Genomic DNA, 16,404 nt, shown 5'->3' with positions numbered 1-16,404 from the left:
CTCAGCAGCGAGGGCTCTCCTTCCTCCTGGGTTTTTGGCACCAATGTAATACAGTTTGTAGTAATGGGAAGAAGGAGGCAGGAACCGGTGAATGTTCAACAGACTTTAATAATAAAACAAACAAACTGAAAGTAAAAGCGGCAGCTCCTCACGGACGACTGCCGCGCACACACACATAGCAAAACATAAACAAAACAACGTAAAGTCCAGGCCTGGTCCTCTCTCATCCTTCGCTGTCATTGCTCCTCCTTTTATGCGTGCGAGCTCCTCTGTGAGAAATCCTTGCACCGCTCTCTCACGGCTCTCGCTCGTCCTGCTCGTCACAATCAACATTCGAATTATATAATTATGTTTGTTTTCTTTATTTTACAAAATAACATTTTGTTGGTTTTGTGAGTATACACAAATAAAAGTATCCTGCCCAACATAATGTAATTACCACAAGAACCATCCGTTAATGATCTTTCCCTTACGGCTGAGTGATTTCAATGTTTAGTCGACTAGTAATTTTTATATCTGCTAAAATCGTTGACATATTTCAGCATTACAAGTTCACTAAACTTCAACTTTGATTTCATATGCATTCTGATATTCATAAGCAGCTTAACACAACATGAGGTTTGTGATATGGCACCCTACTCTCACACCACAGCCAGCCTGAACTGTTAACACAAGGCCGGTCACCAGAGAGTGACCTCTCTCATTAACAAGACCTCTTCAGCCACAGAACTGTCGCTCACTGGATGTTTTTTTGTTTTTCTGCATTCACTGTAAACTCGAGACTGTTTACTGTGCGTTAAAGTCCCAGATCAGCTGTTTCTGAGATACTCAAACCACCTTGTCTGGCACCAACAATCATTCCACAGTCAAAGTCACTTGGATCACATTTCTGCTCAACAAGGATCGGGTTGCTGACACATGATTGGCTTAGTAGATATTGGCATTAACAAGCACGTCTATAAGTATACCAGCTGCACTTTATTTTGCACAGTGTTCTTACCAAGTGGCAACCTTCTGGTCTCTCTCTTGTTTCTAACACTGAAGTGACTTAAACTGCAATTCATCTACTGGCCACTAGAGACAGGCTCCAAAAGGGAGTCAATCCCATAGATCCCCATGTTAAAATGCCCAACTTAACAGCAGAAAAAAATATGTTTACAGCCTGGTACAAAACATTTACATTTACATTTATGCATTTGGCAGACGCTTTTATCCAAAGCGACTTACAGTGCACTTATTACAGGGACAATCCCCCTGGAGCAACATGGAGTAAAGTGCCTTGCTCAAGGACACACTGGTGGTGACCGCTGGGATTTTTGGAAACAAAAAGGGGTTTTGTTCTATAAAGCTAATTTTGCCCTTCATGACAACTGTGAGTGGCGTGGATTTTTCTTCAGAAACCTACAAGTAACGTCACGGACACTACGTCCATAGTTTTAACAGTCTACGGTTCTTACCAAAGAGTAAAATAAGGTAACAGGTTTAGGGTTTAGGGTTAGATTCAGTGTTAGTACCTAGCTTTTACGAAGTTATTGTAATAGTGAGTTTTTTACTGAAAATGTATTTAATAAGCCGAAAACCAACAATCAACACTTAAATATAACCATTTGAATTGTACATAAGGCGGTTTTTACATAAACATTTGAGTGATATTTATGTTTATCCTCAAAGTTATTATACGTATTTAAACATGTTTAAACACCGGCAAAGATCGTTTACACTCATCTTCTTCTTCTACTTCTTCCAGTGTGCGTGCAGTTGAGTTCTGTTGACAACTATGCGTCGCTCCATTGCTCTGATTGGTTGTAGGTCTATCCAATTGAGTGCAGAGGCATTTTCTTTCCTGGTTCGGTTGAAACACTCCTCATAATCACAGCCCAATGGAGCAGCATCAGACTCATATTCTGACTAGAATTGAGTATGACGACGTCAGGCTAACATAAAGACAGTATAGCCTATATTTAAATGTTTTGTTTAATGGCATCATTTTATGAAAGAAGGCCTGTATCACCGATACCAATACTGCAACTGATGTCTCTATGATACTGATTTTTCCCCTCAATGTTATCCATTAATTATAGCCATTCAGCATTACAGTATAATTTAAATCTATACATTTTAACATTTTATTAGGCTTTAAAAAATATAAAAAATCTTTGTTTTGTTGTTGTGAACACACCTGGGGGCCGGAGACGTTTCGAATACTGTTCTCTCTTGGAAACATATGATCGATTTGACAAAATCTTGATTTGACAGTAGGATTAGCTTGAGTTGGGATGCATATGTAAATTTAATACTCAAACAGTAACATGGAAAACTTTCAGCCTAAACCGAAAAATCATTTTCAGCCAAATATTTGGACTTCCGAATTAGACTTTGTAAAAAAATTAGGGCTGTCAACAGATTATATCGCGATTAATCGCATTCAAAATAAAAGTTTGTGTTTACATAATATATGTGTGTGTACTCTGTAAATTATTATTTATATATAAATACACACACAAGCATGTACATATTTAAGAATTTTTTTTTTATTTTTATATATAAAACATTTATATTTATATATATTATAGATTATATAAATGTATATACAGTACATGCAAATATTTCTTAAATATATACATGAATGTGTGTGTATTTATATATAAATAATAATTAACAGAGTACACACACATATATTATGCAAACACAAACTTTTATTTTGGATGCGATTAATCGCGATTAATCTTTTGACAGCCCTAAAAAAAATAAAAAATAAATCTGGATTTTGACGATAAAAACACTGCCCTAATTTGTCTAATGCAGGTACTCGTTTCAAGATGAAGAGGACATGTTCATGGTAGTTGACCTGCTGCTGGGAGGAGATCTGCGTTACCATCTACAACAGAACGTGCACTTTACAGAGAGCACTGTGAAGCACTACGTGTGTGAAATCGCCCTGGCTTTGCACTACCTGCGCAACAAACACATCATCCACAGGTAATGACTGCATGAAGGTTTTGCACATCCAGTAATACACACACAAACAGGCAAAATTATTTTAAAAAACGACTCAAATGTACACACATGCAAATATATTAGTCAGATGCTGATGTACTGTTCATGTTGCCTTTTGATGCTTATACTGTTAATAGAGCTGTTGAGTTAATATTGCAATTTAAATTACACACAGTCAGGCCTCATAAATGAATTTTAAAACTGCTGTGTTTTTTAAATCACATAAGTTGCCTAAAGGTTGTTAGCTATGTACTGCAGTAGTGGAGTTTGTGGAAGTTCTTTCTCTTTTAGGTGTTTAAAAATAGTGACAAATGTGAGGCCTGGCCTGTGCTTTTAAGTGAGTAAAATTTCACTGTACCCATACTTTAATTTAATCCTGAAAAGCCTGACATATGAAATAATAGTCAGAAAAAAGAAAAACTATTTTTTAAAATTTTATATATGTAAATTTTTTTTATAAATGTACTAATTAATCGCACCAAACATTAACTTATAGCCTATATTTTATATTCGTTTAATGGCATCATTTTATGAAAGAAGGCCAGTATCACCGATACCAATACTGCGACTGATGTCTCTATGATACTGATTTTTCCCCCCTCAATTTTAGCCATTAATTATAGCCATTCAGCATTACAGTATAATTTAAAGCTATAAACGTGAGATGGTGGTCCAGTGGGTTAAACCATGGAACTGATACGCAGAAGGTTGCTGGATAAAACCGTCTGCCAAATGCATAAATATAAATATAAATTGTAACATTTACTAGGCTTACTAGGCTGAACTTAAGAAAATCTTCACATAAACTCATTATAATAAATATCACATTTAACTATACCCCCCTTCAATATATCAGGGCTCAATTTTTTTTATTGGCCCAGTCATACCGGTTCAGATTTATACTTGCCCTGTCAAAATGTTATTATTTTCATTGTTTTTGACCCATTGTATTTGCCATTGTAAATAGTGCTTTAAGATTTTTAGGTAGGTCTAACACAGACATGTCCAACTTTTTTTAAAAGGGGGGCAGATTTGGTGTTGTGGAAAAAACCTGGGGTTATTTTATGTATATAGTATTCATCTTTATAGGATTAGCTTGAGTTGGGATGCATATGTAAATTTAATACTCAGGGCCAGGGCCGGCCTTGACCAATTTGCTGCCCTAGGCAAGATTTTACTTGGTGCCCCTTGTATCAAGGTTTAGCATGTTATCAGTCTAAACTGTGGAAACACTGGTACTATTTTATTTTTGTAATGCATTGTTTATATATATGTATAATTTTTTTTTTTTTTAAAGGCCGATGATAGTTCAACTATACAAAAATAGCATCTACGCCACATTACAGCCTAAACACAAATAGCAAGAGTAACTGCATCTGGCATTCATGCACAAACTATTCATTGTGTACTAGCAAAAGTGTTTGTTTTCCAATAGATGACAGCAATCTTCCACTAAACTATGCACATTCATGTTTTCACCATGAATTAAACTGAGAAATTTAGATATTTAACGTGAATTTTACATAAAATATTGCTATTTTAAATAAACTTGTCTATAAATATCATTACTAAGTTCGGCAAATACATTTTAAAAATGCCATATTCCCCTAAAATTGCACAACTGTAAAGTAAAAACATTAGGCTATTAAAAAAGTTATATTACATGTGTTTATAAAAAACTGACATGATTTTTTCTTTTACAAAATCACACTGTCTGTGGCCTCAGGAGAAGCTGCATGTGCTTGAATAAAGTTTAAGGTAAAAATAACTGGAATTAATTAGCAAATATTAGTAATGTACTACTATGCAATTAGATAAACTGTTCATTCATTACATCACTTTTCCTCTGTCTTTATCCCTTATCTCTATCTTCCCAGCATCATAGGGCCTAGGTCTTTTTGACACTGTGTCATGTGAATTCGGCCGTCCGTCATAAATAATCTGGCAACTTTCAGTGGCGCGAGCAGCTAAGCAACCTAAAAAACGAAAGCAATCCTGTCATTAAAAATGATCGCGCATTCTATTTCTGACGCATGCACTTCAAGCACTATCTGGGCAGGGGAGATTGATGCGGCGGACCTGGGCTGCTTTATTCAGTAATATTTCAAATTAATATTAATAAAATAGTATCAGTTGTAAAACGGGAAAAAAAATCACTCCTTTTGGCGCCCCTATGGATAAGGGGAGCCCCTAGCATTTGCCTATTCCGCCTATGCCACGGGCCGGCCCTGCTCAGGGCCCTATTTTAACAATCTGAGCGCATGGTCTGAAGCCCACGGCGCAGGTGCACTTAGGGTGTGTCCGAATCCACTTTTGCTAGTTTAACGAAGGGAAAACTGGCCGGCGTGCCCGGCGAATGGTCTAAAATGGTTGTTCTTAGTCTCTTAATGAGTCATGGGTGTGATTTGGGCATAACGTGCAATAAACAAATCAGAGTCTCATCTCCCATTCCCTTTAAAAGCCAGTTGCGCTCGCACCATGGCGGATTCGCTATTTACATGGCGGAATATCGACACCCTCAACCTGACAAGTCCGTTTAAAAACGTGTGTGTATTGCCACGATTGGTTAAATAAGTCGAAATTGTATTCGTCATTACTGCAAATAGGTCATTCTGATACATGGCATGTAGGCATTTTTATCTTTATGTACACAATAATAATCTTTTACATTGTAATCCTTTAATTTTTCATATTTAAAATGTGTGTGTGCTGCTGCACGTCCCTGTGTGTGTAATAATCAGAGTTTACGCGCATTGTGCACCGCCTATAGGCTCATATTACTAACACCCCCTTTAAATAACACAAAAAATACTGCACTATTGACTAGGGCTGTACGATTAATCGAAAAATAACCGAAACCGACATTCAGAACCTCTAACCGATGTATTTTTCCCATGTCGGTTATTTCGGTTTTCATGTGACTCCGCCCCGTCAGTCACATCAAGTGCAGTTTGCAGGCACACAGAGATGCAAGAGCAGTTATCTGTGTTTATAGATGCCCAGAATCACTGTAGTAACTGCATGTTTTACACAGTTTATATACAGGTCAGTTAATCACCGTTCTTATAGCCTATACGCGCTGCCGCCGACACACACACACACACAGACACAGAAGGCGTGCGCAAGCCCCGAAGCCAGATAGCTTTCACTTTCGTGCTCATAAAGTTTGTCAAGTAACTTAAATGCGTTTAAAGGCGTGTCAGTTTCAACATTTAAACGCGCGCGCGTCCTCAACTGCGTCCTCACAAAGCTTTGTCATTTGTATGTGTTTTAAGCCCTGCCAGTTTGAACATTAAAGCGAGTTTAGAACATCAGATGTGTATTATGTTGAACTAATGCCTGATATATTGTGACAAACGAACACTCAGACAGAAGCTCACACATCACGTGAAGATCGCGCGCAAAGCAGCACAGAAACAGTGTCAACACTGTCCTGTGACTAAAGTAAAGTCACTAAAGTAGCTTAGAAACTCAACCGTTATAGCATATATTTTAATACCTTTGAAGTAGGCTAAGTACAAACCGCAGCTTCATAATGAATAGAGACGGTAATGAGTTCACACACAATCACTCTCTCATTAATGCATTCAAATAAATGTAATGTAGGCCTACAGTGTTAATGTATCTGTATCTGATGTACAACAAGCAGAAATCTGCCCCATAGACAATAACTGCTGAAAGTGAACCGTTTCCTTCAAGTGTTTTAAAATCGCAAAGAAATGCACTTTTTCATTAGAAAAAAAAAAAATCCACCTTTAATAGTAGAAAATATTTACAGTAAAAACCTTATCAGGAAATTACTCAAAAACCTTACGAGGAAAAAAAAATTAAACAAAAAAAAGCAAAATAATCGTTTATTAATTGTAATCGAGGTAAAATGTTCAATTAATCGAGGTTTTTATTTTTGGTCAAATCGTTACAGCCCTACTATTGACTTCAGAGCAGGTTTTTGTTGGTCAATGGCGCAGTCGTTTTCAGTTCCTCAACAATGCTCCTGGACACACCTGGTTTTCAGACCAGCGCGCCCATGGGCGAACGGATGGACCAGTGCATTTGCTTTGGAAATGATAACGCCGTCGAGCTGAAACCAGCAGAAAACACTTTTGTCGTGCCACATTGTGCCGGGTGTATGATAGGGCCCCCAAACATACACATTTTAACCTAATTTTAAAGAGTCAAATTTAAATGTTCTTACTCTACTCTTATTTAAATTAACCAAACGTCTTTTATGGTATCATGCAGTTAGATCACCACAGGTAAAAACACACATGGCACCTCACTACCATGGTAAAAAGGAATGTTTCTATGGTATTGCTTCTTTAAAGTGACAGATAGAGCTGCATGTCATCTGCATAGCAGTGGTAGCAGAAGCCATACCTATTACCATTTCTAGTGTAGTTGTGTAAATGGAGAAAAGAAGAGGAGCGAGCACTGAACCTTGAGGCACCCCAGGCACCTAAGACTGAAGCTACTGAAGCACCGTACCTGTGATGCCCAAGTCAGAAAGTGTAGACAGGAGGATCGGGTGGTTTACCGTGTTAAAGGCAGCTGACAGGTCTAGAAGAATTAGGACAGATGATCTGGAGTTCACTATTGCCAGCCGTAGAGTTTCAGCCACAGTCAGCAGGGCGGTCTCTATGGAGTGGCCAGTTCTGAAGCTAGACTGGTTGTCTTCAAGTAGGTTGTTGTGAAGGCAGAGAGATATTTGAACACAACTCTGACAGAAAGGGAAGAAGTGAGACTGGTCTGTATTTGTATTTGAATGCTGGCTTTTTGAGCAGTGAGGTTACCCAGGTCTGTATATATGAGGTAGGAAATGTGCAAGTAGTGAGGGATGTTGTTGATAATGTGAGTCAGCGTGGAATAGCAATGTTGGTAAGATCTCCTGCAGAAGGTGGGCTGGGATTGGGTCAGAGGGACAGGTTGTAGGATGGCTGGAACAGAGAACTTTGGAGACCTTGTTCTCTGTGAGGGGTGAGAAGCAGGAGAAGAGTGGAATGTGTGTGGGTGGAGGTTGGTTGTGGATAAGTGGTGCAAAGAACTTATTGCTGATGGTTGCCACATTATGTGTAAAATAGCAGGCAAAGTCATCAGTCAGGGAAGAGGTGGGAGGAGGTGAAGGGGGGGACAGAGTACAGATTTTTCTTTCTCTACCTACTGTGTATAAAGTTTTCACCCCCCGGCTCTTAATGCGTCGTGTTTCCTTCTGGAGCATCAGTGAATGTTTGAACCTTTTTTTAATAGTTGTGTTTGAGTCTCTCAATCATCCTGTGTGAAAAGATGGATCTCAAAATCATGCAGTCACTGCTGGAAAGGGTTCAAATATGCAAAAGATGCTGGAAAACTGAAGAATGTGCAGGACCTGGAGGATCTTTCTGAAGAACATTGGGCAGTTTAACTGATCAGGATAAACAAGAGACTCATGAACAACCATCACACAACACAAAAACAGCTGGGAACGACACACAGTATTAAAAATCAATGGTTCATAAACTCATGAATGGGGTCATTTGAATAAATTCAGCAATTTTTTGGTCTTGTGGACTATATGTAAATATTTGTTTATGTAAAATATCTTATTCAGGACAGCACTAAGCTGCTTTTTTTTGTATGTATTTTGTATTATGTTGGTTATGTTGTGTGGGTTAAACAAGTGCAGTGCTGTGGAAAAGAATTTCCCCTTTGGGGACAATAAAGTTTAAGTAAGTAAGTTTAAATAAGTAAGTACTAAATAAAAAATAACATGCATTTTGTATGATCCCTCTTATTTGGTTAAAATTATTCAGATTTCACAGATTCTGCAAGCGGTTCAAATACTTTTTCTTGCAACTGTATGTATATATATATATATATATATATACACACACACAATATAGCACAGGGCTCCAGTCTAACATTTGAGAGGGGTGGCACTGACCCCACCGAGTTGTACATTTGGTGGCTCTGGGCCTTAATTTGGTAGCACCAGTCATGGGGTGGGGTGCCAGTGAAAAAATGTCCAATCATGTTTAATGCATTAATAAACTCATTACCAATACAGATGGTTCAGTATAATATAATCAGTGGTTGATTATGATTTCACTTTTTTTACTTTAGTGAGTGTGTAATGTTGCTGTTTGAGCATAAACAACATCTGCAAAGTTATGACGCTCAAAGTTCAAAGCAAAGGGAGATATTTACTTTTAAAAAATCACTTTTTAAGAACTACAACAAACGGCTGGTAGGGACTACAATGAGCTTCCTCCCGGGTTAGTGACATCACTAACCTTATAATTTACATAAACCCCGCCCCCGAGAACACGCAACAAAGGCCGTGTTGGGAAGAGGAAGAGTTGTTGTAGTCGAGCACATTTGGGAGTCGCTCAAGATGCCTCTCTCTTCTAGAAAGGGGGTGGGAGCAGCAGCTCATTTGCATTTAAAGGGACACACAAAAATGGCACGTTTTTGCTCACCGTCAAAAAGTGACAATTTGAACATGCTATAAAAATGATCTGTGGGGTATTTTGAGCTAAAACGTCACATACACACTCTGGAGACATCAGAGACTTACTATACATCTTGTAAATAGGACCCCTTTACATTTACGTTTATTATAAGCAGCGTTTTCTTACGTTTTAATCACTACAAAAAGTCTCTCTGAACTCTGAAGATATAATTTGGGCAGGACTTTGGCCTTCCAGGCCTCTTTCCCTTTGACAGCCACTCCTCAACACTTTCCCTGGCATCAAAGACTTCCAGTTCTGGCCCTTCTATACTTATTCTGATGAGGTCGGGTTTGAGACATGACCTCACGTCAGACTTGATCTGCTTCTGTTCTGAAAAGCCCCTCTCACGCGCAGCAGAGGACACAGGGAGCACCAACATAATATGAACTAACTGAAGGATGCTCTAAAGAATAAGACAGATAATATGCTTGTGAGAACATTGTTTTAAGTAACAGAATAAATGTGATTATTTAAAAAGAAAATGGTGTAAATATTTTATAGTCAGAGCAGTATGGTTCCTTTGACAAGATCCATGAAAGAGGCCGTGATCATTGTTTTCAGTGCCTGAAACTCCTCTTTAGCTGGATCTTGGTCACATCCATTCCTAATAATAAAATGAGAGATGATTAGCATTGTGGCTAACATAACCTGATCAAGGCTGATCTTAAGAGGCTGGCTTAGCCCCACAGAGGTAGTCCTTTCCAGGACAGGAGAAAAATGCTTAATCAGAAAATCCATAGTCCAGGAGTTTCTCTTTCTCAGTTGTCCAAGAGTCATGATTAAAGATGTTGAAGCATCTCACTGCCTTGGCATCAGGTGTTTCATGCACGCTCCCCACTGTGCCTGTCAGCACAAACAATACAAAAATTCATAATGATTCATATTGATGTAGCATAATTTCAGTACATTGATACTGCAGAATGTCCAAAAGGCATTTTTGAAAGTGTTTAATGGTGGAGCTCACATTAAACTGACTGAACACAGAAAAAACATCAGCAAGCAAGTGGCAGAAAGCTAAAAAAGTTCCATCCTCCATAGGGCCCTATTTTACCGATCCAAGCGCACATAGGGCATGTTCGAAACCCCTTTTGCCACTCTGGAAAAAATGGAGCAGGGTCCAAAAGTGTTGTCCCTATAGTCTCTTAATGAGTCATGGGTGTGTTTTGAACATAACACTGGATTCATGTTGATTTAAGAGTGCAATATAAGGTCTTGCTAATGGTTTTTGAAGGTTTACATGATCTTGCTCCAGAGTATATTTCAGGCCTGTTTCAACATCACTGTGCTGCTCGACCCTTATGATCGTTGCAGAGTCTCCTTTTGAGTGTTCCTAAATCACGGTTGAAGAGTAAAGGGGGTTTTTCCTGGGTCAAAAATGGTCTCCGGTGGTGGCTGACAGACATGGTCATCCACACACACACACACACACACACACACACACACACACACACACACACGCACAGTAAAAACCCTACCCACGTGATCTGCAAGCGCAATACTGACAATAAATTTAAAATAAATTCAAAGAAACGGTTTGTAATTTTTGCTTAGTTTATTTTGATACCTTGATGTTTGTTTCTTTTGTTCCTCATTTTTACACTATTTACTGATAATTGTTTTGGTATATAATCATATCAATATTAAAAAGTAGTATTAAAAAAAATAACAAATAGCTTAATTTTCTGCCATATACAATTTCATAAAAATATCAGCTAGCTAATTACAACTTTGTTCTGGTTTCACCTCACTCCAGTCTAAACTAAATTATTTATAGGCTATTTATTTTACTACACGTTGTCAACATAAATAAGACTGTGGATAATTAAAATTAATTCTTACCATCCACTCTTGCTAAATTGGGTAAGCACACTTGTGTTCTCATTTCAGAGGTGTTCTGAGTAAATGATTAAACTGATCCGTGAGTTTGAGTCAGTGTTGGACAGATCAGTTGTTCTAACCAGTCATTAAAATGATTCAGTTCAAAGGAGTCATTAGGTCCAGTGTTGCCAACTTAGCAATTTTGTTGCTAGATTTAGCAACTTTTCAGACTACCTTAGCAACTTTTTTTTCTAAAAGCCCCTACCAACAAATGTAGCAATTTTTAAAATTTATTTGGCAACTTTTAACAACTTCTGGAAAGTGACTCTAATCCAAACAACACACGTACAAGCTAGCTCAATAGGCCAAGCGGTTCATTCATAATTCCTTAAGATCGCTGTGGAAATGTGGAAATCGCTGTAAGAACCGGAAGATCATTTAGGTAGCATATTTACGGAGCCCTGCATATGACATACAGGAAAAAACTAGTAGGCTAAATCGTGCACACGATTTATAAATCGAGAGAACAAATGAGTAAATCGTGTGAACGGTTAAGCAAATCGAGGGAACAAATTTGTAAATTTTCCGCACAATTTACTTTTTTTTTTCTTGCACGTCATGTGTGGGGGTCGATCCGTACATATTAACTAACACATTGCTTTAATCTATTTTAAAACAAATCTAAATTAGCATTTCAAATAATATCTATGCGTTACATAATGGCGTAGTTTTGCCTTGCGATTACGTAATGACATCATAGCGCAATGACGTCACAACGTTATTTAACAACTTTTAGCAACAACTCAATCTGCCTTTAGCAACTTCCCCTGAAAATTTGTTGGCAACAGTGATTAGGTCGCGAATCGGACATTAGCAGACGCGTTGTGTGCGAATCCCGTCTGTTAGAACATTGCGAAAGATTTGTCAACACACAGAAAACACTTCATAACTGGATATGATTTGTTTCCATTATTGAAAGTATGGTCTATGTCAGCTGGTCATAGAAGAGTCAACGTTTTTTGAGTGCAATTCACATCCAGCGGTAATTCAAGGAAAAAAAATGTCCGAATGTGCCACGTGCAACATAGATTCGGTCTTCCGACCTTTTGATTTTGATTAACGTAATATATGAAATATTAGAAAGCTAAGACGGTGCTTATTTTGAAGCGTGCGTGCGGGGGAGGGCTCTCTGATCGTCCTCTCTGTCATCAGTTAACATGCGCCCTCAAGCACAGCAGTCATCTACATCACTCATAAATCACAATAATTGATCAAATAAGGCTTTGGCGGGACAAAAATTAGTTTTGGCGGCCGCCAACATTTTTTCAATGTAGGAAAAACCCTAAGATCATGCTTTCTCTGTGGCAGCGCCACGCATCTGGAATAGCCTTACTCCTCATATTAGTTCCTATGACTTGTTGGAATGTTTTAAATCAGAGTTGAAAATGCATCTCTTCTCTCTTGCTAACAACTGCCCATAGGGGCTTGGAGTCTGAGAAGTGACATGTATTGGGTGTATTGTCAATTTGTATTGGTCTTTTTTTTTAATTTTTTATAAAGTTGGGAGTGTAAAGCACTTTGGTCAACTTGTGTTGTTTTTAAACGTGCCATAAACATAAATGTTGATTTGATTTGATAATGTGCAATAAACCAATAAGAGTCTCATCTCCCATTCCCTTTAAAAGCCAGTTGTGCTCGCACCATGGCGGATTCGCTATTTACATGGCGGAGTTTGCGAGCAGAAAGACTGAACGCTTTAACTAAATATGTACACAATAATAATCTTTTACATTGTACATGCATTGTGCACCGCCTATAGGCTCATATTACTAACACACCCTTTAAATAACACAAAAAATACGGCCCTATTGACTTTTTGTCGGTCAATGGCGCAGTCGTTTTCAGTTCCTCAAAATAGCAACACGCCAACAATGCACCTGAATACGCCTGGTTTTCAGACCAGACGCCCATGGGTGAACAGATGGGCGCCAGTGCATTTGCTATTTAAACAACGTGGCGCTGGACGTGAAAATGATAACGTCGGGCTGAAACTAGCAAAAAAACACTTGCGTCTCGTCTGCTGCCGGGGCCCTGTGTCTTCTTGATCTGAAATACAGCACCAAAGAGAAAACTTGCTTAACATTTAATAATGCTAAATGATTATCATCACAATAGATAGTTACCTAATTGTATGTCCATACTAGCAATGTCTGTGCTTGCTGATGCACAGGCCAAGTGGTCCATGTGCACATAGACTGCAGTAAACTCCCCAGGGTCCTGAAGAGAACCTCCTCTCTGTCCAGTTTTTACCAATGTATCCAAAGCTCTAGACACATGTGGTAGCCAACGTGTTCCTTTTACTCCACTTGTATGGGGTATTCACTTTAACTCTTAATTCTTCCCCAAGGGCCTTGAACTCCCTCATGGTCTTGCTGCTGAAATGGTCTGTTTTCCAGACCATATTGAAGAGGTTGTAAACATTCCCAATCATTGCCAATCTGGATGTTAACTGGTTGGCCCATTCTGATTATCCATGCATAAATAATCTGGCAGTCCTTCGTAGACACATCTGTGTATTCGTGAAGGGCATCTCCCTTTTTGTGATATGATGAGATAAGCCATGTTGAACTTTGCCAAAAGTTTGGTCATCTCAGAGGCTCGACTTGCAGTCTATTTTCGTTTAAAGCCAATGACGAGAAGGGCTGTGCATGTACATGTATCTCTGCAAAGTTTATGTTTAAAGTGCCCCTATTATGCTACTATAAAGTCTCCAACAACAAGTTTACATGCATCAAAGATCAAAACAGATTAATTTTCTCCCAGATCGCTTTGACTTTCGTGCTCATAAAGTTTGTCAAGTATGCGTTTAAAGGCTTGCCAGTTTCAACATTTAAAGCGATTGTGCACTATTCAAAAACAACAATACGGAAAACTTCTCCGTTCAGTGCTCAGCTTCTTTCTGTGACACCGAGAGCCGAGCCGTGTCGCGTCTCTGATAACGCGCGCGCGCCCTGAAGGCAGATCTCTCACCTGCGTCCTCACAAAGCTTGTCATTTGTATGTGGTTTAAGCCCTGCCAGTTTAAACATTAAAGCGAGTTTCGACCATCAGATGTGTGTTATGTTGAACTAATGCCTGATATATTGTGACAAACGAACACTCAGACAGAAGCTCGCACATCACACGAAGATCGCGCGCAGAGGAGCACAGAAACGCAGTGTCAACGCTGTCCTGTGACTAAAGTAAAGTCACTAAAGTAGCTAAGAAACTCAACCGTTATAGGCATACATTTTAATACCTTTGCAGTAAGTACAAACCACAGCTTCATAATGAATAGAGACGATATGAGTAATTCACACACAATCTCTCTCTCATTGATGCATTCAGATAAATGTAATGTAGGCCTACTGTGGTAATGTATCTGTATCTGATATACAACAAACAGAAATCTGCCCCATGAAAGTGAACCGTTTCCTTCAAGTATTTTAAAATCACAAAGAAATGCACTTTTTCATTAGAAAAAAAAATCCACCTTTAATAGTAGAAAATATTTACAGTACAAACCTTATCAGTTAACTTACTCAAAACCTTATGAGGGCAAAAAAAAAAGAAGCAAAATAATCGTTCATTGATCGTAATCGAGGTCAAATGTTCAATTAATCGAGGTTTTAATTTTTGGTCAAATCGTTACAGCCCTACCATTACCATAACTGAACTCCTGCTCCGTCCTGAGGCTTCCTAAAGCTCAGCTTAGTACACACTGTAAAAACAGTAACGATGACGTCGATTTTACACCAATCCCAGTGCGAGTCTGAATTGATTATGAAACATTGGAAGAACTAGTTAATCAACCTGAACCTCGAGCAGGAGTTTCTTAGTGATACGCTACTCAGTTTGAGGTTCATTATGAGATGTTGCAGCTGTAATTCCTCACCATCAGCATTAATACGTGTGTGTCCATTAACAAGCCTGAGTGTGTATTTGTAATTTATTGCGGTGCACATGCGGGAACCGTATCAATAACAGCGCATACGTTAGCCCAGCACTAACGTGAATGACTGATGAACATTAAAGTTTGCAAACAAATCTTGCTCCATCCTTTATCTTTACTCAAAGTAGTAAGAACAACAGACAATCTGCATTAATAGACTCAGTTTTAGGTAATAATGTAGCCCATAGCTGATTTACAGTAGTATTTGAGTTAGCCGGTTAGTCAGACACAATATGAAACACAATAAACACATTGTAGAGCACATTGTCTTCTCGACGATGCTCTCTAGTATCCGCTGCAGTGTTTGAGGGGGTTCAAGTTTTCCCTGGTGTCTTGCAATAAGTGGACGGGCAATATGCTAATGTTTCGTCCTGACGTCAGAACGAAACGGCTTGGGATTCATTAAAAAAACGATTTGTTCAATTGACTCTTACTTTCCATAATAGGGGCACTTTAATACTTTCACAGCAGAGTTTTATAGTTTTGTGTTTAAAGTTTGAACAAATGTTGTGTTTCCTGCTGTAGCTCCACACTGTATACAATATACACAATTCAATTCATTAGCCACAGAAATTATTGCAGCCATTCTGTACAGAATAAAATATTTTTTATTTTTAGCTGCAGGATTTGGCCCTTCACTCGTCTGCTCTTTATCTTGTTCTGAGTCTTGATCTGTCATCGCTCTTTCGGACCTTTAGACGTTGATGGGTTTTTGCTCAAATATGAGGTAATAGACCATTTCATCATTAGCACCAAATGACAGTGAGTGAGACACACACGTTTGACCGCGCTTTGATAACCTTTTGTGGGCGTGGGTAACTGAGAAGATGATAGAATGGAAGGGGAGGGGAAGCAAAAAGGCCAGAGCCTAGTTTCAAATCGGTTCTTTTGTCTTTCGACACCCAAAGCACCAGCTCTGAACCGGGAAAAGTGATTCTTAAGAAGCACCAAAACATCGCTGGTCTAGAAGTAAGAACCGCTTGCGTCAGGGGCTGTGGGCGGGGTTACCATGACCAACAAGACAAACACAAACTTGTGACCGCCATTTTTGAAATAGCAGCTAATCAAACTAAAAGCAGCTTGATTGTACTCTCCGTCTATACAGATTACAGCG

The 16,404-nt window shown here is 38.7% G+C and overlaps 1 protein-coding gene across 1 annotated transcript in view; it reads left to right on the top strand.

The window, feature by feature from the left end:
- stk32a (serine/threonine kinase 32A) overlaps positions 1-16,404 on the top strand; it is a 136,491-nt gene that overhangs the window by 62,364 nt on the left and 57,723 nt on the right. The window contains exon 5 of the mRNA XM_079835834.1: positions 2,806-2,979. Within this exon, the coding sequence (XP_079691960.1) occupies positions 2,806-2,979 (174 nt within the window). The remainder of the gene's footprint in view (positions 1-2,805; positions 2,980-16,404) is intronic.

The sequence above is a fragment of the Gobio gobio genome (genome assembly GCF_949357685.1).
Source record: "Gobio gobio genome assembly, chromosome: 14".
Lineage (NCBI taxonomy): Eukaryota > Metazoa > Chordata > Actinopteri > Cypriniformes > Gobionidae > Gobio > Gobio gobio.
The sequence above is the reverse complement of the archived record's forward strand: the minus strand, read 5'-3'. Positions and strand labels throughout refer to the sequence as shown.